Source organism: Chenopodium quinoa, unplaced genomic scaffold (assembly GCF_001683475.1).
Source record: "Chenopodium quinoa cultivar QQ74 unplaced genomic scaffold, ASM168347v1, whole genome shotgun sequence".
In the NCBI taxonomy this organism is placed as follows: domain Eukaryota; kingdom Viridiplantae; phylum Streptophyta; class Magnoliopsida; order Caryophyllales; family Amaranthaceae; genus Chenopodium; species Chenopodium quinoa.
The window spans coordinates 591,332-618,027 of NW_018745291.1; the positions used below are offsets into that span (position 1 = coordinate 591,332).

At 36.1% G+C, this 26,696-nt stretch overlaps 1 protein-coding gene across 2 annotated transcripts; it reads right to left on the reverse strand.

Moving 5' to 3' along the window:
- On the reverse strand, window positions 1–25,876 carry LOC110712238. 2 transcript variants are annotated; one of them, XM_021890699.1, is made up of 24 exons: window positions 25,260–25,876; window positions 22,861–25,165; window positions 20,508–20,706; window positions 20,304–20,363; window positions 19,517–19,621; window positions 17,741–17,881; window positions 17,379–17,441; window positions 15,959–16,189; window positions 15,150–15,233; window positions 13,663–13,820; window positions 12,183–12,687; window positions 11,520–11,684; window positions 11,355–11,414; window positions 10,027–10,149; window positions 8,600–8,875; window positions 7,936–8,001; window positions 7,277–7,408; window positions 4,146–4,970; window positions 3,759–4,039; window positions 3,247–3,512; window positions 2,820–3,067; window positions 2,551–2,742; window positions 690–962; window positions 1–586 (listed from the first exon to the last, which is right to left on the reverse strand). In XM_021890699.1, exons 2-24 carry the CDS (start codon window positions 24,858–24,860, stop codon window positions 440–442), a joined length of 6,600 nt encoding a protein of 2,199 aa, XP_021746391.1. In that variant the 5' UTR covers window positions 24,861–25,165; window positions 25,260–25,876; the 3' UTR covers window positions 1–439. The 2 variants fall into 2 exon arrangements, with proteins under 2 accessions (XP_021746391.1, XP_021746392.1); XM_021890700.1 differs by having other exon boundaries at window positions 440–586; window positions 2,820–3,058.
- Between the last annotated feature and the right edge of the window lie 820 nt (window positions 25,877–26,696).

Sequence of the window (26,696 nt, forward strand, 5' to 3'; positions counted from 1 at the left end):
AGATTCTAGCCATAAATGGCACACTGATACGTAGATCCTAAAGAGTTCTTGGCTTTAGGATCTGCATTTTCTTTGTAACAACCAATCAATTGAATGATATTCATATATACAAAATCCAATTAGTAACATACAAATAATATGCTACGCACTTGTCCTAATCCATTTGAACCCATGCCTTCTCCAACCCTAATCTACATGTTTCTTAAATTCCCCCCCATCCCCAAAAAAAAAAAAAAAATTAAATAAATAAATACAATGCATCACTTGTGAGCAAAGATCTCATAGTAGAGAACACAAATGATTGCTTTCTATGTACATATTCAAATCCTAACCAATGAGCTAGTCCGAATTCCTGCCTTCAATCTTGCATTTCTGACTGGATTCATAAGGTACTTCCCAGTAGACTAGTGAGCTAACCGCAGCTGAAGAAGCAGGCAAGTCAATCCTGTGATGTTGTAGAATATTCAAAGAGAAGACGTTTGGAGGGTGCAGATTGTAGCAGCACCCTTAAGCGGCTAGTAAGCTGGTATATTAATGTCCACTGCATTGCCATTTCTGAGTCCTTCATTTGTCTGACAATAGAAGCCTGAAAAGGAAAAGGATTTCATCACATGCAGGAGGAAAACAAGAAATAAAGTCTGTCTGTCTATCCCAGCCCCAAAAGAAAGTATAAAGGATGCCACAATAACCTGTAGTCGTTTTCCAAGCTGAACTTCTACTTCAGTGCCAAATGATATATTGCTAGCCAGAGACTTGAGAGGATCGACAGTGGGGTCAACAGACAGCAGAGTAGGGATTTGCGGTGCATAAACAAGCCTCCATCTAGCATGCCCAATCTCACCCATCCCCTCTATTCTTGGCATCAAAGTCTCAAGTGTAGCAGTCGCAAGTTTCTTGAGTGCAAGCTGTCCATCACCTTCCAATATCGACTCTGCAAGTTGACTTTCAAAAACTCTAGCAGCCTGCAGGAAAAGAGATATAAGCATTAATTTCTGAGAAAAAGAGCCTGCTTTTGTGCTACCTATTTGATTTTGAATATGACAAGTAATCCATATTCCATATTATTCACATCATTAAGGAAAGAAAGAAAAATGTTGGAAGAAAGGGTTTTCCTCACAACACAAGCCTCTACAAAGCAGGATATTCATCACCAAAAGAAATATTTGGTAATAAAGACTTGCAGAGAAATTTCTCTTCCAGAACTACTATTTACAGGCAGCAAGAAAAGCTTACTGAGAAATTCCAAATTGGTAACTTCTTATAGTTCTCTGAATTACCGACAAAGCTATTGAAAGGGAAGAAAAGGAAGCAAAAAAAAAAAAAAAACTTGCAAAGACATGCATAGAAATTGCTCTTGGATCATAATCTGAACAGCTGAACCTGGAGCACTAATGGATCAACAGAACAACATCAACATTAACTCCTTGCCTATAAACAGGCTGCATTCTATATTTCTATTGCAGGTATAGGACACAATAAGAATCAGAAAGGACATCATTTCGAAGATCCAAGCAAAATGTTATCTAATTTAGGGTATGTTTGGCCAAGCTTTTGTAAAACAGTTTCTGATTCCTAGAAGTAGTTTTTTAAAAACTGTTTCTAGAGACACTTGTGAGAAACATAATTGTTTGGCCCATTGAATGAAAAAATACACAGTATCTTTCTCACATTTCTCCACCTTTCCCCTGCAAAGCTGCAAGTGCTGCAAACTTATATAGTCAATCAATCAATCGAAGCCTTAATCCCTTTATGCCATTATTTCACTTTTTTTTTAATCAAACCACCCACCACTAATGGAGTGATGGATCTTTAATGTCGTTCTTAGTTTGTCACTTGTCCAAGTTCAACCTAGTGACCCATAAAAACCCACCCTAAAAACCCAAAATTTCATCCGATCCAAACATCAATCCTCCCATCGTCTCCTTATAAGTGACCGATTTCGCCACCACAATCTCCACTAGGCTGAACAATACATCTTCGGGGTTTTTAGCAGATACAGTGCATATTTTATTGGAATAGTGGTCAAATCTATGGAGATGAAGATAAACGAAAGAGAGTGGCCTTATTTTAGGAGGGGCTATATTGGACGGAAAAAATTTCATTTAATAGCCTAAACTCCTCCCCGAGAAGCTAAACCAAGAAGCTAAAATTACTTTTGCAAATCACACCGTTTGGCCAAGTTTCTCCTTTTACCACTTAAAAACTCTTCAAGAAGCCGGGCCAACAGGCACTTAAGTGTTCCTAGAATATGCGCAGAACTAAGTATACAAAGAATAACATCTAGAGAATACATCTATAGAAGATCTACTTCGACAGTGGTCGGTGTAAAAGAAGCAAGAGCTAATCATGCTACAAGGATTTAAGCACATTCACAATTCAGTATACTTCAGCCAGAATTTAACCTTCTTCAATTATAAATTTAAGTGGACAATTGAATAAGATTTTATGCATCGTCATCAACTCAATAGGTCTACAACTGGATAGAAACATGTAAATGTACAGATCATCACATCCATTGAAAAAAACCCAATCAAATGTACAATACTTTACCTCAGTAGGAGAAAGAACATCCTGCTCGACAGAGCGTGTAGAGGTTACAACCAATTTTTCGTGCCAATTACTAGCTAGACCCTGAATCCTGAATTGCCACTCTGAACCAACCAAAGCTAGGTCCAATGTCGGATCCAATCCATTATCAGGCTCAAATTTTGCAACATTTAAATGCTCTCTTTTGAGTCTGACCTGAAAATTGAAATGAATACATGAGCATACACAGCAGCCTGTAGCCAGATAGACATCAAAAAAGGACTGAACTTTACCTGTGTTGCAACAAGATTCACATCACCATTTTCAAATGTAAGAACTCCTTTAGGTTTAATTAGCTTAGGATGTGCAACACCATTCAGTTCTACCTCCCCACTCACAGCAAAATTCAGTATCAGTGGATAGACTATTCTCAATTCAGGTCCAAGAACAAGCTTCAAGTTGATCAATTGTAGATCCACTTGTGGTTTTCTATTTACTTGTTCAGTTTGCTTCCCAACTTCAGTCTGTTTTCCTGCCAATGCTTGAGGTAAATGAGAAAATGAGTATAACATGTTCAAAAAAAAAAAACAAAAATTTATGCCAAGGACAAGTCACGAGGCCTAGGTTTGGCTAATCTTCAGACTGTAGTCTTGGTTGAAGAGAAAAATAAAACAAGAACAAAAATGTGACAACAACAAATCTAATCAAGGTAATAGCTACCTGAGGGTTGCAATTCTTGTAAGAAACTGGAGGTTGAGGTAGCAGGTTCTGAGCCAAAAAACCGTGAAACATATCTTGCAGCAACCATCCGGTTATAAGTGTCCTTTGGGAGCCTTGTTTGATTAGATGGCAATCTATTGAATGGAGCAGCTCCACTGCCCTTATCATGAGGTAAATATGCTTCACCATGACTCAATTTTATCTTCCCGGAAATACTAGGTTGCAATATCGATCCAGTTATTTGCAACTGAGTGTCAACCTGACCACTATAAGTTGAACCAAAAAGTCAGCCATGCGAGTAGAATCCAAAAGTAGAGAGAAACTAATGTTTATGTAATTGCAGAAGTCAATAAAGACTTTCTTCATTGTAGGAAATGTATTAAATAGCTGAGTATCTATTCAAAAAAAAAAAAAAAAAGCTGAGTAGGCACACAGTGTTTATTAAACCAGGTGATCTTTTATCTATATACCTTGGATAATTAAAGACAACTAAGGAGGTAACATGTACCTACCTTAATATATTTTTTGCCCTGACTTCCAGATCTTCACATTTCAAGTCAATTTTATCATCAGGGGAAGCTTCAGCTGCGGTAAGGGGAAGGTTCCCTTTGAGCAGTAGCTTTCCTCGTCTGCTTACTCTACTTTCCAAAGAGTTTATGCATAATCTATTAGATTTTACGAGAACTCTACCACCTAAGTTTGTAATAGGTTTGCGAAGTACTGGTGAAGATACGGAAGCCCTGTGGAAAGTTGCAGATCCATCAAGCTCTGGTCGTTCAACAGTACCTCTCACCTAGTTATTGAAACACATACATTAGAGATGCAAATTACTAATAGGTTGCACATTGGTATATCTTTGATCACATCAAGTGCAGAAAGAGAAAAGATTCGAGAGAAACCTGAAGCATGATTTCTGCATTTCCATGAAGCCAGTCAGCATAAGGAGACAAAGCAGTCAATAACATCATGCCCCCATCTTTTATATCAGCATCAACTCTAACTTCTCCAGCATCTAATAAGTTCCAGTTCAGTCCCCTCAAACTTTCAGCAAGCTGAATATCCCAAACATCTTCATTTCTGTCTCTTGAAGCTTTTTTTTCTGCATCACCATCACCAGACTCTTTGCCTCTGTTCTTAACCCAACCAGGGCTCCAGATTGATTTGCCACCATTAGTAGTTGCATCTTCTTCTTTTGAAACACCATTGTTCACAAAAGTTACTGGAACGCTTCCTTGAACATGAACATGACCATTTTGAACAATAGGTTCAAATTTGGCATTGAACAGGAAACGACTTCCTGAGGTCAAGGAAGCGACTACTTCTGCTCGACCAAGATCTATACCCCCAATAGCACCATCCAGGAGCCTTATTTGTACATCACACTCTGGTTTCAAGAGGTTGCCTCGTAGATCCCCCTCCATATGAAGAATTCCTTTCACTGGTGCTAAAAATTGCCTTAATGACATAATTGCAGCAGTGGTTGAAGATTCAATGACCTGCACAAGCATAGGTACTAGACTAACGGGGAAATTCAGAACTGCAAAATGAAGATTTGTCTTGGGTCCCAACAATGTGCCATCAGCATGAATGGTGGCATTGTCCTTTTGGATAAAAATCTTCTCAAGGCGTAAACCACCATCATTGCTGTATGCACCAATTGCTTGAACATGCTGTGTTTTGTAAGCTCCCCATTCCCATTCATCCCCACGGAAATCAAATTCTGCCTGAAAAGTAATTTAAATTAGTCACTCGTCAACTGAAAGTCTGAAATACCTCTGAATGCAGGTATATGTTGAGGAAGATAAAGTGCCACAAAATTATACATCAAAATAAACTAAAAACCACCCAGAACCAAACTCCAATTAAGCCATAAACTCAAAAGATAAGAGTTAAAGTGCACAGCCTCCAGGTAGAAGAACAATCATACTGCTCTCAACTTGAGAAGTCCAAAGAAAAGGAATTAAAAAATTACAGTCTAGAAACCTCACCACCCCACCACCCCCCCCCCCCCCGAATAAAAAAAAAATTAAAAAAAAAAAATTAAAAAAAAAACCCTCCCCTTTTTAGTTAGGAAAAATTGCTTTAAATAATACCACCTTTCACCCGTCCGCTAAAAACAAGTCGACCTTTTGATTATTTCTAAATAATACCACCTTTGAGGGGTGTCCGCTTTAAACAAGTTGTAACCTGATTAATAGGTTATATGGACACGTGTCATCATTTTATTGGTCAGAAAATATAACTTTTTTAAAAAAATTTATTTAATGTTTTTAATTTTTAAAAGATTATTTTGTTTATTTTATATTTAGAAAAAAAATAAAAAAAAATCCCCCACCATCTTCCCCACCCGCCACCAGCTGCCACCCCTATCCCCTTCCCCGGTGTCTGCTAGCACCCCCTCCCTGCCCTCCGACGCCGGCCACGCCCAGATCTCCCTCCTCTGGCGCCGGCATCGACCCCCCTCCCCCAATCAGCCCCTCCCTCGCTGCCCCTTATTCCCAGCCACCACCCCCTACTTCTTCCCTCTTACTTTCCCCTCTCCCATGGGCAGCCAGTCCACTCCCTGCCCCCGATTTTTCCTCACCTATAGCAGTAACAACCAAGCTCAACACAAACCACCTCATAGCCACCATCAATAACACAACTACGAGGCAAATCGGGGACATCGCTAGGTCGCACCCTCGGGAGTTGAATCCGTTGTTGCGGAAGGTGTCGCAGTGTTTGAGGAGTTGGAATTGGGATACGGGAGTTGCTGCGACGAAGGCTGGCTGGGTGGTGGTGGTGGGGAAAAGGGAGGAGGTAAGATTTCGGGGGTTAGGGTTTGGCCTGGTTGGGTACTTGGATGGCGCACGGGGGAAGGGGAGGTCAGGGTAAGGGAGAAAGGGTTGGTCGGCCGGCAGTGGAAAAGCTAGGCGTCGACCGTACCGTCGCTGGGAGTCGCTGCGCGTGGGGGAGGAGGGAGAGGAGGTGGTCGTATGTTTGGGGGAGGGGAGAGGAGGTGGTTGGGTGGTGGTGGATGGGTGCAGGGAAGAGGGAAGGATGGTGGCTGGGAAGAGGGTGGTAGGGCTGGTGGTTTAGTGCAAAAAGGAGGGGTTTGGGCTGCTGGTGGCTAGTGAGGGAGATGGTGGTTTTTTTTTTCTTTTTTTTAAAGTTTATTTTAATTGTTAATCGTAATTAAATGTTTATTTAAGAGATAATTAAATTGTTAAACGAATTTATAAAAAATAAAATAAAATTGTTAACCGGTCATTCAGGTTGTAGGTAAAATAACTTGTTTAAAGCGGACACCCCCCAAAGGTGATATTATTCAGAGATAATCAAAAGGTCGACTTCTTTTTAGCGGACGGGTGAAAGGTGGTATTATTTAAAGCAATGTTTCCTTTTAGTTATTCAACCTTCAAAAGTAACATATGCGTAAGATAGGATGTACAGAGGTTAGCAGTTTTGTTTAACCCTTTACCATCCACAATATGGGACTGTAGATGTTAATAGGCAGGAGGAATAATGTAGCTATTACCAACAAGCAATATGGATTATATCACCTATTGTGGGTTTAGGCAGGAGCACCAGTATCCACTTTTTCCTCTTAATAGTCTAGAAGAGAGGGTGATTCCAGACCCATAAGAAATATTCTTTTTCAAAAAGAGAAAAGTTATGGATCAAGAACATTTTCAGGACAAATATGCAATGTATTGTTCTCTTCTATAACCCCCTCTTCAAATGACAAACTTTTCACCCATCATAAAAGAAAAGCATCATATCCTTCCAAAGAATATAGCTTATACTATTCTAGCAGCAATGCAAGCCAGAAATAGTAAGTTTAATAGGTTTCAAATAATAACAATTCAATATGACAGAGTCACAGTTGGCGACAAAAAGAAAGACCTCTCATCTACAATAGAAAACTAGAAAATTCACCCTACGAAATCTATAACAATACTGACGACACCAAACTTCACTGTCAAGTAGCACAAGACAAAACTTGTAAATAAATTTCGGGTATTACAAAAATGAATCAGATGTAACCTACCACTGTGTCACCATTGCCGCCGCCACTTGCATCAAGAGATCCATGCCAGTAGCCTTTAAGTTCAGATAAACCTGGTAAACTTATATCTTCAGGGACAACTTCATCAGATGAAGTATATTCCCTTCTGATGACCTGAAAAATCAAATTGGTACTGCATTAGAGTCTGATAATGAAAGAAAATAAACACAGAAGGAAATTGTGAAACAGAATTTGAGCACAGTATCAAAGAAATTGAAGAGAAACATAATTTCATCTACAAACAGTTGCACTATTTTACATTTGTATAAAACTCAGATTCACCCCAAGCATGTTCAAAAATTAGTAATAAAAAAACATGCAACAGTCTGATTTTTACTAATGACTAGTTTTTTTTAGAAAATTACAAGTTTACCTAGTTGTTTATCAAATGACAAACTTGTAATTAAATGGCGTAACTTTGTACTATTTATAGGCAAAACTGCTAACACCAGTATTGGTTTTACAGTGTTAGCAGTTTAAGGGTAAAACTGCTGATGCTATTAGGCCTATTACCGGTTTCTTGCCAAAATATTACAATTTTGCTACTTGTTAAACAAAATATATTTATTTCGGAAATAAACTGGGGCTGCCACGTTATTTTTTTTAAGAAAACTGGTGCAAAATTTGAAGAGCCGACTTACCTCAAGCAGTTCTTGGAGACTTCCTGCACTTAAACCCACTGATTGCAAACTTTTCATGAAGAGATCCTGCAAATACATTTTGAAAGGGAAGATATTACTTCGGCCATATTAGTGCTTGTTACAGAATTAAGCTTCTACTAGTGAAGCACAAATCATAAACAACTTGTGATCATAAAACACACAAGTTACACATAATAAGTGTAATAAATTACGAAATAGATTAAAGGGAAAAAAACCTAAATGTGATACTTATGGTTAGAAAGGTGAAACTTAATGAGATAATGTAACAGATAGAGATGCAAACAGATACTATAGGGGAAAGCATTCAAAGCAACTAGAAAGATGGATCCTGTAATATCAATATGGTTGCTGAAATCACACACTTAATATAAAATGACCAGCAACAACTTACACAATGACAGTACAATACATTAGTTTGATATAGGCATATAGCATTTAATTAAGTCAGTCTTGAACAAAGCCAAAGAGCAATCAATCTTTAGGCTCTATAAAAAAGAACAACAACAAAAAAAAAAAATCATTGAATGGTTTACCAAAAGATTGAATGTAAGAAAAAAATAAACCATGGAAATGTAGTACAGAGCACAATTATGGACAAAACAATGTTTTGAATTTGCCATGGGTTAGAGTTATAAGATATAACCTTAGATCTAGAGCGAACAGCAGGGTCAGTACTCCGGGAAAGGAGCCTTGCAAGTGGAAGCATTTCTGCAGCTTCAGCTTGAGGAACTTCAAGCCTCACTCTCCATCGACCCATTGATGACATAACACTACCCAAATGCCCAGACATGGCCCTGCTGAAAAAGCCGCCACTTAGCTCAGGACTAGACTTTCGATCTCGTGTCCCAGGCAACACATATTCACCTTGAAGCTCATATCGGCTGTAGCTTTGTTCCAAAACAGTTTTCTCAACAGTAATCTAGAATTGACCAGCAAGGCAACAAAACATATAATTAGATAGATTTTATGGTAGTATAAACAGAGAATTAAGACTGAGGCCCCATATGAACTATATTCACTTGCATAGTAAAAGACTAAAATTCCACATAATAATTACACTATGTCCTTAAAACCTTCTGCTTCCCTTGTCCCAAAACAGTTTTCTCAACAATAATCTAGAATTGACCAGCCAGGCAGTAATTAAGACTAAAGGCCCGTATGATCATTGTTCACTTCCTTGCACAGTAAAATTCCACATTATAAATATACTATGACCTTAGAAACTTCTGCTTCCCTTTGAGCATTTGAAGTTTACATATTTCATTCAGCCCCTTGTACTGATAACGTCATGGAATAGTAGTGGTACAGCATTTTTAATTGGCCGTATATTTTTGAATAATTATCGTAGCAAAATAGGCAACATTATCTTGAATTCTTAATCTCCTTTTCAAAGAAGGTTTTTTTGGGGGAGGGGTGGGGTGGGGAGAGTGTTTGAGTCCCAAGAGTAGGTCAGAAGGAGAAAAGGAATGACCAAGTGCTGGAAATCAAGTATATCCTTATAGGTGCATAAGTGAATGATTACTCCATGACGTATATGCAGAAACAGCAATGGCTAACACATGATAAGAGGGGGGTAAACAGGTGCAATACAGGAATCAACACATATAAGAGGGCTTTGAAGCCTTGACGAAGCACAGTCTTATGTCATTAAAATCCTATCTATCAATGAAATTATTGTTTCAAAGGCCCCATTTTAGCGAAAATTAGCCCGTTTATAATGAATTGATGATAAAGGTGATGACAATATTACATAGTTCTCCAACCAGTAATTAATGGAAACTTATTTCTTCACAATTGGAAATGTCATTGGATGAAAAACGTAACTTTAAAACCACAAGGATATTATTTTCCAAGTTCCTTTCTCCACGGAAAGTCATTTAATCGCTTGTACAAACATTGCTTGTGTTACCTTTGATACTTTAGAACTAACCTTCGTTATTTATATAAGAATCACCAAAAAAAACCTAAAGGAGGAAATAGAAATAAAACATCAACAAAACAATTATTTCATATTGTGGAGTTAGCAGGCTTGTTATTCTAGAGTAAAAAGATATCAGTTTAAGAACTCACAACATCTCCACTCCATCTGACAGCAATGTCCAAGGCTTCACCCAACACTCCACTGAATTTTGGACGTAACATTGAAAGCACACCTAATCCCCTCCTCTTATGAAAATTCAGTTGAACTTCCGCCTGAAGGAAACAAAGGTAAACAATGTACTTCGATAATTAGTATCAGAAGACAAACATAGTCATGAAATAACAAAACAAAAATAATAAAATAATATAAAAAATAAGACCAAAGCTCCTTCTCGTAAAAAGGATCTAGTTTATTCCTTTTGAGAATATTGTATAGCAGCCAAGTATTTCATACGGTCATACTGACCATCAAATGCTTCTCTTGATTCTGTGTATAATTTAGAGCATGATAGGATTAAGGTAATGGTGACAGATTATACGTTCACGTTCCTCATAAATCAAATTCTTCAAATGAAACATCCCTTTGGGATCCGAAATTCATTTATCACTCAGAAAACAAAGAGAAAAACAGAGAGAACATCTGAAATATGTCATTAATGTCAAGGTAGCTGATGGTCCAATAGCAACTTTGATTCTTCTTTTTTCTAATTGAAGTAATGGGAATAGCATTACTAGAGGAATATTCTCAAATTGACAGTAGAAGAGAAATATACAAAGTGACCAAATAAACCAGTAGCCAGTACCAAAGTTCATAAAGCCAAATCTGAAGACAAAATGCAAGGGGGTTTTTCCTCAAAAAATAAATGCCAGGGTACAGGGGTTCTTAATAATCTAATTTAAAGGAAGTGACAGTATCAAGCTAATCAGATTAGTGCATGCCAATGATAAATATCAATAAAACAAGGCACAACCATGCCACGTCCAAGTAACATTTTGAGACCCAAATTTTTAATCATGTAGATTCATACGATCCTATGATTCGATTTTACCAATTTTATTCTACCCCACTCACCGATCCTAGGTAAATCCCCAATTATAATAACCAGACAGGGTTAATGAATAGAATATGTCAGACTTAGTAAGACCATTCTTTCATTGATGGCTAATCAGTAAGACCATTCTTTCAAGATGCAAAAATGAAATTATGCAAAAAAGAAACAGGGAATAACATAACCTAAATGGATGATGAGTTAGGATAAAGGTTCAACCAATGCAAAAAAAATTGCAAGCTCTTTTTCCCATTAATTCTGAACACAGATTGTGTTAAAAAAAATGAATAAGTGCAATGCAGGACACAAAGAATGTGAAAGAAAATAGAAAGCGAGCAAAAGACTGCTATGTTCCTATTCTATGGCTTGTTTAACTTATGAAATGTACTATCGTAAAAGTCAGCTGTAAAAAGGGAGACAATAACTTACCCTCTGCATGGTTCCTCTGAGTGAAGCAAGCTCTAATTCATCAAGAGGCAAGTGACGAATCTACACAATCACATATATACAATTGCTTTAATATGTTTAAAAAGTTTGAAAAGAAAGTGCCCAAAAGGATAAAAAGAACAGAAGCAAAAGAGATGAAGGATGTGCCTCTAAATTAGCTGAAAGTTCTGGTTGATAGAAAATATTTGCTTTCAGTTGTCCTTTTTGAAGAGAAAATGAAAACAGTTTTCCTTGTGCTTCTTCAGCTGTGTGATTTAATAGACCTATGATCTCCAGAGAAAGACTTTCATCTGGTCTTCCTGTAGCATCCAGCTGAAATGAAAGAATTTCAAATTGTCAGAAGAGATCTATTGGTCATCAATTATGAGCCCAATTACCTTAATGCAACATTAATTTGAATCCCCAAAAAACAAAGTGCAACCATTATAATGATAAATCATTGTGGCCCATATGTCAAGAGAAAATATGTAAGTGCAACCATTAATTTGAGCATCCAAAAAAGGAAAGCTCAACCACTATAATGAAACAGAGGTAGTATATAGGAATCATATGCTCAAAACAATTTTCATATTAGGTTCTCGCAAAAGTTGAATAGATGTGCAGCATATGCCAGTATTTGTGAAAGGATACAATAAAGAGGCCCAAGGATAGCAGATTCATCCTGTGCAAGGAAATATAAATGCAAACATCATCACATGAATCCCCCATTTATCCCACCATCCCCTCCCCCACCCCCCCCCCCCCCCCCCCCCCCCCCCACCCCCAAAAAAAAAAAAAAAAAAAAGAATAAATCATACTTCCGAAGCTTACCTTGATACGATCACGTGAAAAGCTCATATGTCCAGCCAATTGAGGAGCCAGTATCAACTGGTTGAGTTTCAAGCCAGACACTGAAACATCACCTACAAGACAATCCATTTTCTTATCGCTACCGTTATCATCAGCAGCAGATTGGTCAGATGTATTTGAAGCACTTGTTACTTTTCCTTGGAACTTGATTCTTCCAGTTGCTTTAAGATTTACAGGTCTTGGAGCATCAAATGGATAGGACGAAATCATACTGAAAAACTCAAAGCTACGCATGCGTAAATCTAATTCCAGTCCTTCCATAATAAAAGCTTTTGCAGTCTTCACAGCATAGTCTTCTTCATTTAACCAGTTTTCTTCTGGATAATGCATCAGCACTTTTGTATATAAATCAAAAGCAATTGATGAAGAATTAACAGCAATGTAGTCATGGCATATTATGACATCTCCTCGTGCATCAACAAATGAACCCTCAGCTTTAGGTGCGTTCCATTTCACATCAAATCTCCTACAATTACACCGATTGGCACATAAGTACAAATGCAATATGACAGAATATAAACAACAATACCATAATCTTTTGCAGAGCCACACCAATTATATCTATTGTCTATGATATAAGTGAACTCCCAATAACTTGGTGTCCAAATTTTGATTTTTTTTTATTACACCCTTGCTAGCCTCAGTGTCAATTTGTATAAAAGCACCAAAAATAAATAAATGTGGAAAAATTTATCTCAAAAATACATATACACAAGTTATCTTCTTTTAAACAAAAATAAAATAAAAAAATAAATAAAATTAAAATACTCATTAGCAAATATTATATGGTTAGTAAGTTTTAGGAGTATTGGTTTTAAGAAATTAGTTCACTTTCATAGTTGCCAAGACAAAACTTTGAACATGAAGTTATTATAAATTATGAAAATTTGATACGAATAAAAAAAAAATAGATAGAAACTAATCCAACAACATTTTTTAATTTTAATGTTATGCGTCTAAAGAAAACATTGCATATGAATATTGCAAAAGTCAAATTTGTATTTCACAAGAAACACAGAATATATTAGATAAAGAAGATTAAAAAAAAAAAAAAAAAAAAAACTAAAGGAAAATATTTTCAAATTTAAAGTAATAGTGCATATACTTATTTTTTCAAACTACCAGAATTGACTCATCAATATGCAAAGAAAATATCTAAACACCTTACAATTATCATCTACATAGTAGAAGAAGTTATCAATAAATTAAAAATATTAATTTCTTTTTATTTTTACATTTACAATTGCATACCCTACATTTAAAGACAAGAGTTAATTGTAATATTAACCTTAAGTATTTTATAGAGATATAACAATAGTGATATAGATAAGCAGTATTTTAAAGACAATCTGACTTTTCTATAAATTTATGAATAGGCATACAAAATTTTGCATAATTGCATATATGCTAATAAAATAAATTCAAGAGATTAGAGTTTTACGGTTTTAGAAGGGATCCAGAAACTTTAGTCTCGCCCTTCAGTTCCCCCAATTTCATAGGTAGTAGATCCAGAAAACCAGGTAAATATCTGTGCAGAATCTTGTTGAAGGATAAACTTCCAGAAAAATTCACATCCAATGCTGTCTCATCTACCTCGGCCTGTTTTTATGTTTTAATAAGGAAAATTAAAAGAGAGGAAATTCGTGATAAAGCAAACAGCTCAAGTATCAAAGGAACAAAAGTTCGATAGTTCTTGATTTCATCTTAACCACAATAGTAATACAACTAAAACAGGATAATACTGAATCATCCAATCATTAGTTACTTATAGGATGTCAATAAAGCTTGATCACATGAATGGCAAGTTCAACCAACCACCCAATCAACATAATCACTAACTAGCTCTAAAGATTCTAAACAAGTGAGTAAAATATAGATGCAAGCCTCTAATTGAACTACAAATTGCAAAATATTGCTATTTTCAGCAATGATAGAAAGTAAAAGTTTCCACAAGAGAATGTTCAAATATTAGTGAGATGAATTGTGTGAAGAACTAATGCAATTCCACAGACTATTACACATTGGAGCAAACTAAGGATCCTTCTGCCCTCGTTTTCAATATTTTCAATCAAAGGCTATCTTTATCTCTGTTTTCAATGTTACTTGTGTGTGTGGAAGTCCAACAAGCTTGAATCTATTCCAACTCAACCAGTTCCTCTCCCTCCATGTACACACACATAGCGAGAGAAAAGTAACTTCCAAGTACTTACAATTTCTTTATCCTTCAAACTCCTCTTTTAAACCTTAAGAACATCATTTACTTCACTGAGTTAAGCCCTTAAGCCAACTAATTCCAAACAAAGATAAACTCACATGCCAAAGATACGGAAAGGAATATAAGACAAGCTCTTACTTCAGAAGGATGTACACAAAAAGACAACTCAAGTTAAACCTAATTTTTGTTAAAAGTCACTTCATAGTTCACACCTAAAAGTAGTTGTAAATTACTCATCGTGTTATAGGTCATCCAAAGAGTCACACAATATCACATAAAAAGTCACGTCATCTATTTATCTCTAGAAGCCTTTCGCTTAAAATAATTGATTAATAATGGATCACATAACCAAAGACTGGTTAGAAGGTATCAAATATAGCACCTATCATACACAACCATCACCCTAATGCTCTATTGAGTCTATTAAGGCTCCCGCCTATAGCAAGTAAAAGAATGAGCTCAAAAATGGGCCGATAACAGCAATACCCCAGCAAAAGCAGATTTTACATTAAAGTCTTGATCAATAAGGCAATTGGATTACCCACTACCTTAAAAATCAAAAGGCAAAAGGTAGATAAGTGTTATATTGGATTAATCCATTGCATTTTAAAGCCGATAAAGTGTCCAATGGTAAATTTAAATTTGTTGAAATTATCTGAAAACTGCAGCTAGTTTGTTTGGTAACTGTATATAATCACTAAACAATACATTACCTCAGGGCAAATCCAGGCATTCCCTGCCCCTCGAATTTCACCGCCATCCACAAGGCTTGCCCGAATTCCATATAAATCTGCGATCTGTACATAAAAGTTTGCAGTCATTTGACTCAGTTTATTCTTATTGATGGATAAAGGAAACGATTACACAAGAGAAACACACTTACCTACACATTTGAAAATAGTCAATGAATCAATTGTATTCAAGTGATTATCTACTCTGGCTAGTGGGAATTTTATTCCCGTAGAGGATGAATCTTATTAAACTCATGTTTGCCTATGAAAAAATAGTTATGACATATGATAAACCTAGCCTTGATCATCTTAGCAAATCAAACAACGCCAAGATATTATACCCTTTTTGAAACCAGGTAATATATACAAGAATCTATTATATGTTAAAGGCTTACACATATTTAAAAGCCTAAAAGATGGACAAAATTAACCAAAAAGAAAAATAATTCTGACACCACTATTTCTCATCTTATGCGCTAACATACACTACCTGATATTTCAACAAGAGCATACATGATTAAAAAAAAATTGTTAAATTTTCAGACTACAGGTGAAGCAATCACATATAAGAACATCCCAGCATAGTGAAGCATTAACCTAACTCAACGAATTTAACAAATGTGCTGAAATTTCTGACAGATATACCAGAGAGTCTAACATAGAAACATAAAACTATCATACTGAGCACTATTATAATCTAGCAGTTCAAAATATGTCAGTGTTGAAGGTGATATTATCAGTGTTGAAGCAAACATAAACTAACAAATGTGCTGTTTTTAAGATTCACTTACACAATTATCAGTGTTGAAGGTGAAATTAGCTGATAAATAAGAGAAGGGAATATGATCAATTGCAGCCACAGCACCCGCATCTTTACTTTTTGCTACTGCTTCAGATGCAGATGATGCATGTATATCAAACACTGAGGGACCCATCTTTCTTGTGGCCATTCCACTGCCCACAAATATAGGAGCATCCAATGGTCCTTGACAATTGAAGATGGCAGTCACAAATCCAGCTAACTGTAACCAAACAAATTAATTACTATATCTAAAAGCTAGAAGATCCATGCAAAACAAAAGATGGCAAGAAATATGAGCCAGCAGAAACTAGCAACTGATCACAGATATGCTTAATAATGCAGCTAACTATTAGTCAATTCATACATTACCACCATTAAAAAATTAGACTTCTAGGATATAACCTGATCCCTCACATTTATTAAATCAATTGTACTATTATACATATTCTTTTAAACAGGTTATAAGGGTATCAGAACATAACCAATGAACTTCCCTTGCTAGAAAAACCAGTACTGACCATCCCATAATACAAAAGTGCATGTTTGTGCTCACAAAACAATGAAAACATTGAGCCTATAAATAAACTCAACGTCTCATGAAAACAGGTGACTATCAAGGCATCAATTACTAAAATAAATCTCCTATGATACGTCTACAAAAATCATAATCAGATACTAGGGTTGAAAATCTGAGTTCCTTTTATAAATTAAAAAAAACAAATAACAGGATGAGTACTTTCTTGGAAAAGCAGGTACTTGCTTCCAAGATCAAACTGAAACCAAAACCTTTTTTTCTTGTTATTATAAAGTGGAATTTTCTGCTCCTAAATTCATCTTCTCAAGAGATCTATGATTCAGTTTTCTGCAGCCCTAGTGCCCGCTACACTCCAGAAACAGAAAACCCTAAATCTTAAAGCCAACAATATTTCAACGCAAAAATAACTACTCCATCCATTAAAAAATTTCCACATTAACAACTATCAAGGATGCTATTTGTATAGGTGTCACAGTAAATAGAGAGAAGAAAAATAAGAGAAAGAATTATGAAAAAGAGAGGAAATAGGGTTGATAGGCAAGAAAACGGAAAAAAAAAAGGTTTTCTTGAATTTAAATCTTAATTAAAAATATAGAAGCGTAAAAACTATTGAGGGTTGAAAAAAGCATAACATTGCACACTTGCACCTATGAAAATTTTCAGCAGAAGTAAGATTAAGCCACCTAAGCTCAGTCTGGTCTGGTTTCTGTATGACCATACATGCCAATTCCAATAGAAACCAGCCACCAAAAGCTTATGGACCTTGTCATAGAGCAAGGTCGGATTTGACACCATCATATCACTCACTTCATATGAGGAAGTAGCTGATTAAAACAAACAGATTTTAACCTTCCATAAGAGACAATCTACTTACTGGAAATAATAAAGGCTTCATCTTGAAAGTTTTCATAAGAGCATTGACTTCAACACACGGAACCTGCAAAACAAAAGACAACTATCAGAATGCTGGCTGAAAATTAATCGTAACTTACGGCAATAGAGACAGGATGACATGGTGTAAACAAAAGCTCAAGCACAACTGCAATTCCATGACATACTATTCCAACATAAAGCAAGTTACAATGTTACATACACATTCTTAATGGCTACACAGAGGTAATACTATATCTTATCACTTAGTACCACTTACATTAATAACAATAAATAATGCACATTCAAAATATCTGTGAGCACTCTGAGCAAGTGAGCAGCATTCCAGGATTACTAGAACAATACCTGGCACATTAGATGGAACTCTCCTTCCTCGGGATTAATGCCAAAATCTCCAGAAGCTTCCAAAGGAACACCCCCAAACCAACCATTTGCATTGTGCAAAAATACACGTTGACCACGAAAGCATAAACTTGCTGACATATCCTGGAAATAACATTGGCAAAATGCAATAATGAATTACACTGCAATAGTGAAATGCATTGGTTTTTTATTATCATTCTAAATAATAAAAAAAAAAAATAAGGTATACGATTCAATTTGAGAATGAAGTTATCCTATCATAGGATAGTGCATAAATTCAAGCAACCACCCTCTAAAGCAATCATAAAATAAGCAACTCGTAAAACTGTTTAAATGGTATTTAAGTCAGCTTCCCTTCTCTAGTTCTAAATTCCAACTCTCCTTAGTAGTGCATAGCAAGTTTCCTAAATTAGGAAAAGGATTAAGTATCGTGCTTAAATAAAATAACAGAGTCTTGATCCTACTACCACGCTATAGGTAATTTCTTTATATTGTTTCCGCATTAAGCATTTAAATTTACAAGTACTTGAAAGGTTTCTCATTAAATATATTGGAAAACTTGTGAGCCTGAGCCACTTCGGATAGGGGTGCTAGGTGGTTTGTGTCTGTCTGCCTACCAATGTACCTTCTTAACCCAGTCCTTGACCCAAATTCTGTGATAAGCTTCGGGAACTATGGGGTAGTGTGTGCTCCTATGGACTTTTGTGTCTTTCAATATAGTTGTGAGAAGACTTGAGATTTTTATGATAGTGACCTTGTTGATTTTCCCTCAAAGGATGTTCACTTTACATTGCGAATTTGTGTGTGGATGGTGGCCAAAGTTTCTCTAGGTCGATGTATAAAAAAGCTTAAGGCGCGCTAAAGCGAGAGGGGTTCTGCTGCGCATAAGTGTGCTTCTTTGAAGTGAAGCGCACTATAGGAACCTTTAAAAAAAATTGGCTAAAGTTTGCTTCAGATGCGCCTCGAGTGCGCCTTGGTTGCATCTCATGTGCCTAACCACAAATGCCTCGCCCAGACCAAGTTAAGTGCTTACCCCCTAGCGCCTTACACCTCAGCGCCTAGGCACACGTTTTCAAAAACTACTCTAGGTTGCATCAGAATTTTCACTCATAAATGGAGTAAGTAGTTTCTAATTTGGTGCAAGCCTTGGTCGAAAACTCTAAAAATGTGGTTTCTGATCACTTCCTTATTATTTTATTTAGGAGTCTTGTCCGCTTTAATTTAAGCCCTATTCCTTACTTTATCAAGACTAAGTGGATCACTCCTTCAGAGTTTTAAAAAGCAAGTTTTGGAGTTGTGTCAAGAAGCCAAGAATCTCACGATTGAGCCTCAAATTGATTTAGTGTCAGACAACGTGACTAATTATAAGGAACTGTCAACAAAATATTAAACAAGAAAAATAAAGAGATAAGTTAAAAGAAACCAAACAAAGAAAAGTGAGAAAGTGGAAGTGGAAAACAACAGCAGTGTAAAATGAAAACCCAAAAAAAAAGGAGGGTATAAAAATAAAATATTAAGAAGTTTTATAAGAGGGTAAAGAGGAGAGGTAAATAATAAATGAATAAATAAATAAAATAAAGCACCGAGTATTCTGGAGCATAGGAAAATATAATTGGCGAAAAGACACCCCTACTGAAGAATTCAAATTCTTAGCATTCTATATATATATATATATATATATATATTTATATTTATATATATATATATATATATATATATATATAGAGAGAGAGAGAGAGAGAGTTTAAAAGAACATACTGAAAACCATGAGGGGGCATCCAATATCTGGAAGGACAATCCAGTGACATCTAGCTGACCATGTAGGTTAGGAAAAGATTCCCCACTCGACATGCAAATGTGTACCTGCAAAGAGAAGATTAATTAATACGAAGGGATTCCACGCTTCCAACCCCAAACCTAACATGATTGTCTGAAAAGGGATCATATACACTATTGTAGTAGTTGGATACTCGCATGTTTCAAGGAGAACTTTTTAAAAAGATGATAAACGTCATTTGACAAAAATAAAGAGACGATACATTAGAAAGGAACTCCCAATCTTGCAAAACAACAGAAAGGAACATGTTAGGAAATGCCCCTAACTCCATAAGCAAGAGCCTCAAGAGTAAGCATAGAGTAACTAAAGAAGACTCCTGAGTCCTGACCGTTTGTTTCCTCCCTTTTTATAGTTTCTATGAATTTCTTTAAATAATTAGTGTCTCCCATATGTCTCATCTATTCTTTCTTTGTCTCTTTAATTCATCATGAATCTCTAGACAAATAAACATTTACATGAACATAGCAAAGATACCTTAATATTTAAGATTAGTAGGCCTCACAATAGAGTTAATAGACAATTAGACAGTAACCCTATGGAGTTTTCAATCCATAAGGCCCAGGGGAAAAAAATCATGGATACATATAGCATTTACTCAAACAAATGTTATCGTCAAATAAGCCCATGAAATATTTTTTTCATTACAAGTCTATCATACAGGCATATACCGTTAATTACCACCAACGTAATAAAAAGGCAGATAAGCACCTCACCACTTGCTCTTCCTTTTGACCATGCAATTGGAATTTCTAGGATCCTTTCAAAAAGCTGTAAAGCAAATAAAAAAAAAAATAATAATAATAATAATAAAATTAAAAAAAAAGTACATAACATCATAAACATTCATAGCTATTGAGAATATAATGCTGGACAAATTCCACAACTTCATATAAAAATCAGCATATACCTTACCGGAACAAAAAGATTTGTAACTTTCAGATTGGCATGCCACTTTTGCTCAATAATATCAACAAAAACATCCGTTGATAACCAGCCGCCATCATCGATTTCCCTCTCTGATCTCCACATCATACAATTTCCACTAAGTTGCACGTGTACTCGGCTATAGTGGTTTTGAAACTTTACATGTCCATCAACATTCTCCATCACCCTACAGAGAAGGAAAATAAAGGGTAAGATAACAAATTAAGCAGAAACAATTTTACGAGTACCAAAGAGAAAGAAAAAAGGAAAAAGTCTCTCAGCAGATGGATGGCTAGGTACACCTGAAGTATAAACCTCTAAAAAAATCTGACACTAAGTGTTGCAGATCATGCTTTAATGAAGATATTTAAATTAAGAGTAAAAGGACATGTACATTGGTCTTTAAGTATGATACCCTACAACCCACCAAGATGAAGTGTTCAGACAATTAATGAAAAATTGGAAACAAAATTTGAAAGTATAAAAGCAATCAAATAGAAGTCATAGCAGACATCATCCTTTTGTACGTCAAGAAACTGGAAAGAACTGATATTAGGGGGAGAGACACTTTAGGTAATACATAATAGTTTTGTTATTAGTAACTTAGAAAAGAAGTTAGAGTATTTGTTGGAGGAAGTTTTCTATATATAGAGCACAGTAGCACACTATAGAGAAAGGTGTGATTATCATAGATAAGAATTCTGTTTCGTTTTTGTTTTGTATTTTTTTTTGTTTTGTATTTTAGGAGATTGCAAGCCTTTTGAATGCTTGATGTTACTAGCTGACACATTTAGCATCACCAATAACAAAGCAAAGAAATCCCTAGATCCAAGTCAAAAATTTGGCTTACATCAGAGATGTAGACCATGCCAGATCTCCAACTCTAGACCTCTAGTAGCGCCAAAAGATGTAAAAAGAATACATCCTAAAGCCCACATACTTAGTAAAAATGTTAGGCAGCACTAAACAACACTCCTATGACACAGCAGCCTTTAAGGCAACCAACAAAAATAAATTAAGCCAACAAATGCACAGAAGTAACAACGGAACTTCCAGTAAAAGCATATGCTGCAAAGTCAGAAAGAAGTAAAGCAAAACTTTGAATTAAAAACAGAACAGATTTGACATTATTTAAGGACTCTGGCCATATTTCTAAAGCAGTAGGCAACAAATGATTTCATGGCTTGCATATGTCTAAATGACTAAACCAAATTAGCTTTACATGAGAAGACTTGGCCAAATTAGCCAAATGATTTCATGGTCTTGGTCATCAAAATTTAAGTAGTGGGTAAATAGAATTCCACATCCATAATTCCATATCCCCTCCCCCTATTGTATCAGTATGGTATATCTTTGCACTGCTCTTTGACCTTGCACCACCTACAAAACAAAAGAGGGAGGTGAAGTCTGTAAACCCAATATATCCAAATTAGTTCTTTCTTCCATTGAATTTCTTTTCAAAAAGGCTCGTACGAAGCAACAGAAGGGGTGGGGGATGTTTTATGACGCTTCCAAGGACATGATGCCGGAGCCTAAAAGAAGACAATAAAATAAATCTTGACAGAACAACTATTTAGAAAAGGTGTTTCGAAGTTTAAGGAAAAGCTAATAAATCAGGAAACTGATGGCAATCGTATCCTGCAAAGACATTCTTGTTCTCCTCTATTGCCCTTTGGTTAATGTGTGTTGGTGCACATTTTATATATCTTATGTCCAACTTTTCTGCACCAGCAGACTAATCTCCCTTTTCTAACTGGAAGGATTGTATTAGGTATCAAATGGTAATGAAAACCTAAAAACCAATGCCAATCGCATCCTGCATAAGCATTCTTGTTCTCTTCTATTGCCCTTTGGTTGGTGTGTGTTGGTACACATGTTCTCTATCTTACCTCTGAATTCTCTGCTCCAGCAGACCTATCTCCATTTTCTAACAGGAAGGATTGTATTAGGTATCAAATAGCAATGTAAATCTTAGTTGAATTTTCCTTTGACAGATAGTTACTTCATTATCGCATAGAATCTACCCTATTGAACCCAGAACTGGATCAAGGACATGCTAGTTTCAAACAACAATTTCCCAAAAAAGCCAACTATTTATCTTTGACACACTTCAGGGCAAGGCGGCGGCAAGCATACAAGTTCAAAAGAAATGTCAAGAGTATCGCTCAACAAACACAATTTTTAACATATTGCCAACGGTAAGCTTGACACCAGAGATAAGGAGCACAGAAATGGAAGTGCAATAAAAACACTCAAGAGTAAAATCCTACCAAATTATTCAGAAATTAGTCATCAATATTTTACCCGATGATTAATCTTCAAAAAAGTGAATAAGTCGCACCTGGGTTCTGCATCCCCGTATCCAAGCAGCATCAAAGTTCCTCCTTTGAAATAAACAGAATCGAGAGTAACTGGTAGTGTCTTATCAATCCTTTCAGTCTCAATATCATCCACTTCTTCAACTAATTCTGTGACAACATCCTCAAATTTATGACCCATGCCATTTTTCAACTCTTGGAATGGACCAGACACAAGATAAGAGAATTTCTCTCCAATGCTTCCTGGAGGTGAGGAGGAGGTTGATTTCAAATTTGGAGGCCAAGCAGGTTGGAAATCATTACCCATAGGTGAAGGTTCTTGACGCACAGTGGCTTGATCAAACGATCCACGATATCCTTGATCAGAAGACGTGCCTCTGACGGTTTCAAAACTTTGGTGTTGCGTCGTGTCTGATCCATCTGATAGGCTTTCATCAACACTTTCTGGACTTCTGCTACTCAGATCAGTAGCATCTTTCTTTCCTGTAACATCACCATCAGCAATACATGGTAATTTGTCACTGGTTAATTCAGCCTTGCCCACTACAAAACTAGATGAATCGGATCCAGCTGTATTTTCAATCTCTTTGTCCAACAGAATTGATGAATGTGGACCCTCAGCATGAGCTCCTAAATATGAGTTTCTATCACTGTGAGTTGACAGTTCAGGCGTCCCATAATCAGCATCTTCCTCTCTTTTGGCATCAAGATTATCACTGCGGTTGGTGGCTAGCTTTGTGAATTCATGTGTATTTGTAAGGGAAGTGAATGCCACACCTGAACTGGAAGACTGAGTATAGTCTTCAAGTCCAAGCCTTTGGAAGTACAAAAAAGCAGCAGCAGCACTTCGCTCAAGAATCCTTCTTTTAGCAGCATCACCAGGCGCAGAGAGATCTTTCCCGTTGGTTTTTCTTTTATATTTAGGCATTGTTGGACCAAGCATGATTTGGAAAAGGGACTTTAGCCTTGATCTAGGAGCCTTTATGCCAAACGACTTCTCCAAATCATCATGCTTCACATCATATGGAACACCCATATCCATGGAATAATGATCCCTCCGATGCATCCCTTCATCCCCACAGAAGTGTGACTTTTCATTCATCGATTCTGTTGTACCATTTTTATTTTCCTCAGCATAAACCTCAGAAGAACTAGAGCCATGGTTAGGCACAATGTATCCTGTCTCTGCAGCTCGCCTCGCTTCATCAACTCTTTCTCTATCCCACTGAGCACCTGCCTGTTCTCTAGCGGCCCTCCTAGTCCTCGTACGAGAATCAATTCCTTCTTCCGTTGAAGTATGTTTCTGAAAGCTACCTTCAGTATAGGGAATCCCCAACCAAGTAAAATCCTTCTTTTGTGCAACCAACAATGTGGGGTGAGACAAAACAGCATCAACCACAACTTTTCCCCTCCTTAAACTAGAAAAAGGATGAATCCTGACCTTTATTGTGGGAACCTCACCACATGAGAATTCCTGAGAATGAGGCCCAAAAGAAGACGACTCCAACGTAATGCTCAAAGGTGAGATCCGTCGAACCTTACCAAAATCAATGTCACGTTGAATGTATTCACTCAATGCCGAAGAAACAGAAGGCAGCAGCTTCAATTCAACGTATTCCTTAGCCTTAGCTCGGCCATACCACAGCAACAAGCACACCCCAGATATCACCGCGGCAAAAATTGAGCACCGGAAAAGAAGTAGCCCTTCTTGCCATAACGGAGAAAGAGACTTCACCAGCCCTTTCCCTTGCGAAAAACGCTTTTTCACATAATTTATCCTCAGTTCATTTCTTGATTCAACGTCCTCATTCAAAAATTTAGCAATTTTTCCATATATTTGGGGAAACCAAACACCATTTGGTGACCAATGATTTTTCTTCCAACATCTACATTTTGAAGGGCTTGAGCTCCTTCTTTCGGGCAGCAATCGCCGCCTCAAATACACAAGATTACCACCCTTTCTTCCATCTATAGAGCTACAAATGGGTGTCCCAATAAAAGGGGAATGAAGCTTAATGCTCATTCTCTCTCCCTCTCAAAAACATACTCCAATTCATTGATTTTACCACTAACAAACCTCACTAATTATCCCCTTTAAACCCAATTATTGCATAAAATTCAAAACAAACCCCAAAAATAGAAATTACCCAAGTTTGCTAACATCAAATTTTGCCCAAACAAATGTCCAATTTCAACTTTCTACACTCCGAAGCAAAAACCCATCTCAAGCAAAACAAGATTCTTTTAGTAAAACAAAACTTGCCCAGAAAAACAATACAGAAATTCTGGAAAATTCTGAATTTGGCGGGTAGAAATAAGTCCTTTAACCTGCAAAAAAAATAAAAAAAATTGTATTAATACAAATATATAACGAAAAATTAGTAGAAAAAGTATGTAGTGATGAGAGAGAGAATCCACTTACCTGGAATTCTTTGCCCCGCTTTTAATTTCTTGCTAGAAAAGAGAGAATTAAAGGGTTTTTGTGTTAGAAATTAAAGCATTTGCCTTAAATTTTACTTCTGGGAGATGAATTTGTTTGGTCGTTCTTCTGATATTTCTTTCTTCACGTAAGTAAGCGACGAATTATTGTTTTGTTTTGTTCACGAAAATACCATAAAACATTTTTTACCCAGCATAAAATATCATCGAAATATTTGAGGGTCTGATAACGATATGCAGGGTAAATTGGTATTTTCCTCTTTTCGGTGATATGAGCTATTGGTCTAAATATTCTATTTTGAGAATGAAAAAAATGCTACCTTTCAAATACAAAGTTGACATTTAATAAGAGTAATTACTCTGTTTAATAACAATAACTTATATGAAGATTTACGACAATATTTACTGTAAAAACTAACCTTTGGCCCCTTTTAAAAAAAAAAAAACAAAAACAAAAAAACTAACCTTTGGCCGAATTCCGGTAGTTGACTAAATTTCATAGCGTTGATTGGTGCACAAAAATATCGCGTGACCTATGACCCCCTTTTTCCTATTATTTCTCACATTTATTATTCACTCCCTTCGTTTTTCTTCTTCGTGTTCTCTTATTGCTCCTTCATTTGTGAAGCGCAAAGGAAAAATTAGTTCAAACCTCATCAATAAGCAACAAAAATCAAAATTGTTTGCTTTGAAGTTCAATTACAGTATCACAAATCAAGGTAATTCTAAAACCCTCTCTTCATCTTTCACAATATTCCGGTTTTAAAAATTAAGAAAAATAGGGTTTGATTATTGAAACATGTTTAATTGGTGATGTAGCCGTCAAATTGGTCAAATTTCTATCAGCCAACATGTCTTCATGACAAGGTGTGATTCTTAGGTTCAAGTTTGGATTTCCAATTTCGAATAGGAGAAATTTAATGTGCCTAATTTAATTCGCCTTCAAATTAATGCATCAATGATCAATTTGGATGATTAATAAACCAAAAATCATCGTGAAAGGGGCAAAAGATGGGTCATTAGGTTACATCACACTCATATGGCAACCAACGCCATCGTGGAATTCAACCAACTACCGGAATCCGGCTAAAGGTATGTTTTTACATTAAAATTTGCTTTATAAGGTATTTAATTCATTCATTTATTAGGTAATAACTCACAAAAAGTAATATGAGAAATATTAGGTAATTTCTCGCATATTTCCAAAGAACAAAATGATTATTTATATAAATTAGATTTTTTTTTTTGTATGACCATGTGTCCTCATTTTCTTATGTACTCCATAGCATATTACAAGAAAGATAAACTGTTAATAATTGGAATGAGCTATTTTTACATAGCAAGTCACAATAAGTAAACTCATTGAAAAATAACTCACTCTTACCCGATCCTATATCCTCTAAACCATTTAGCGAATACT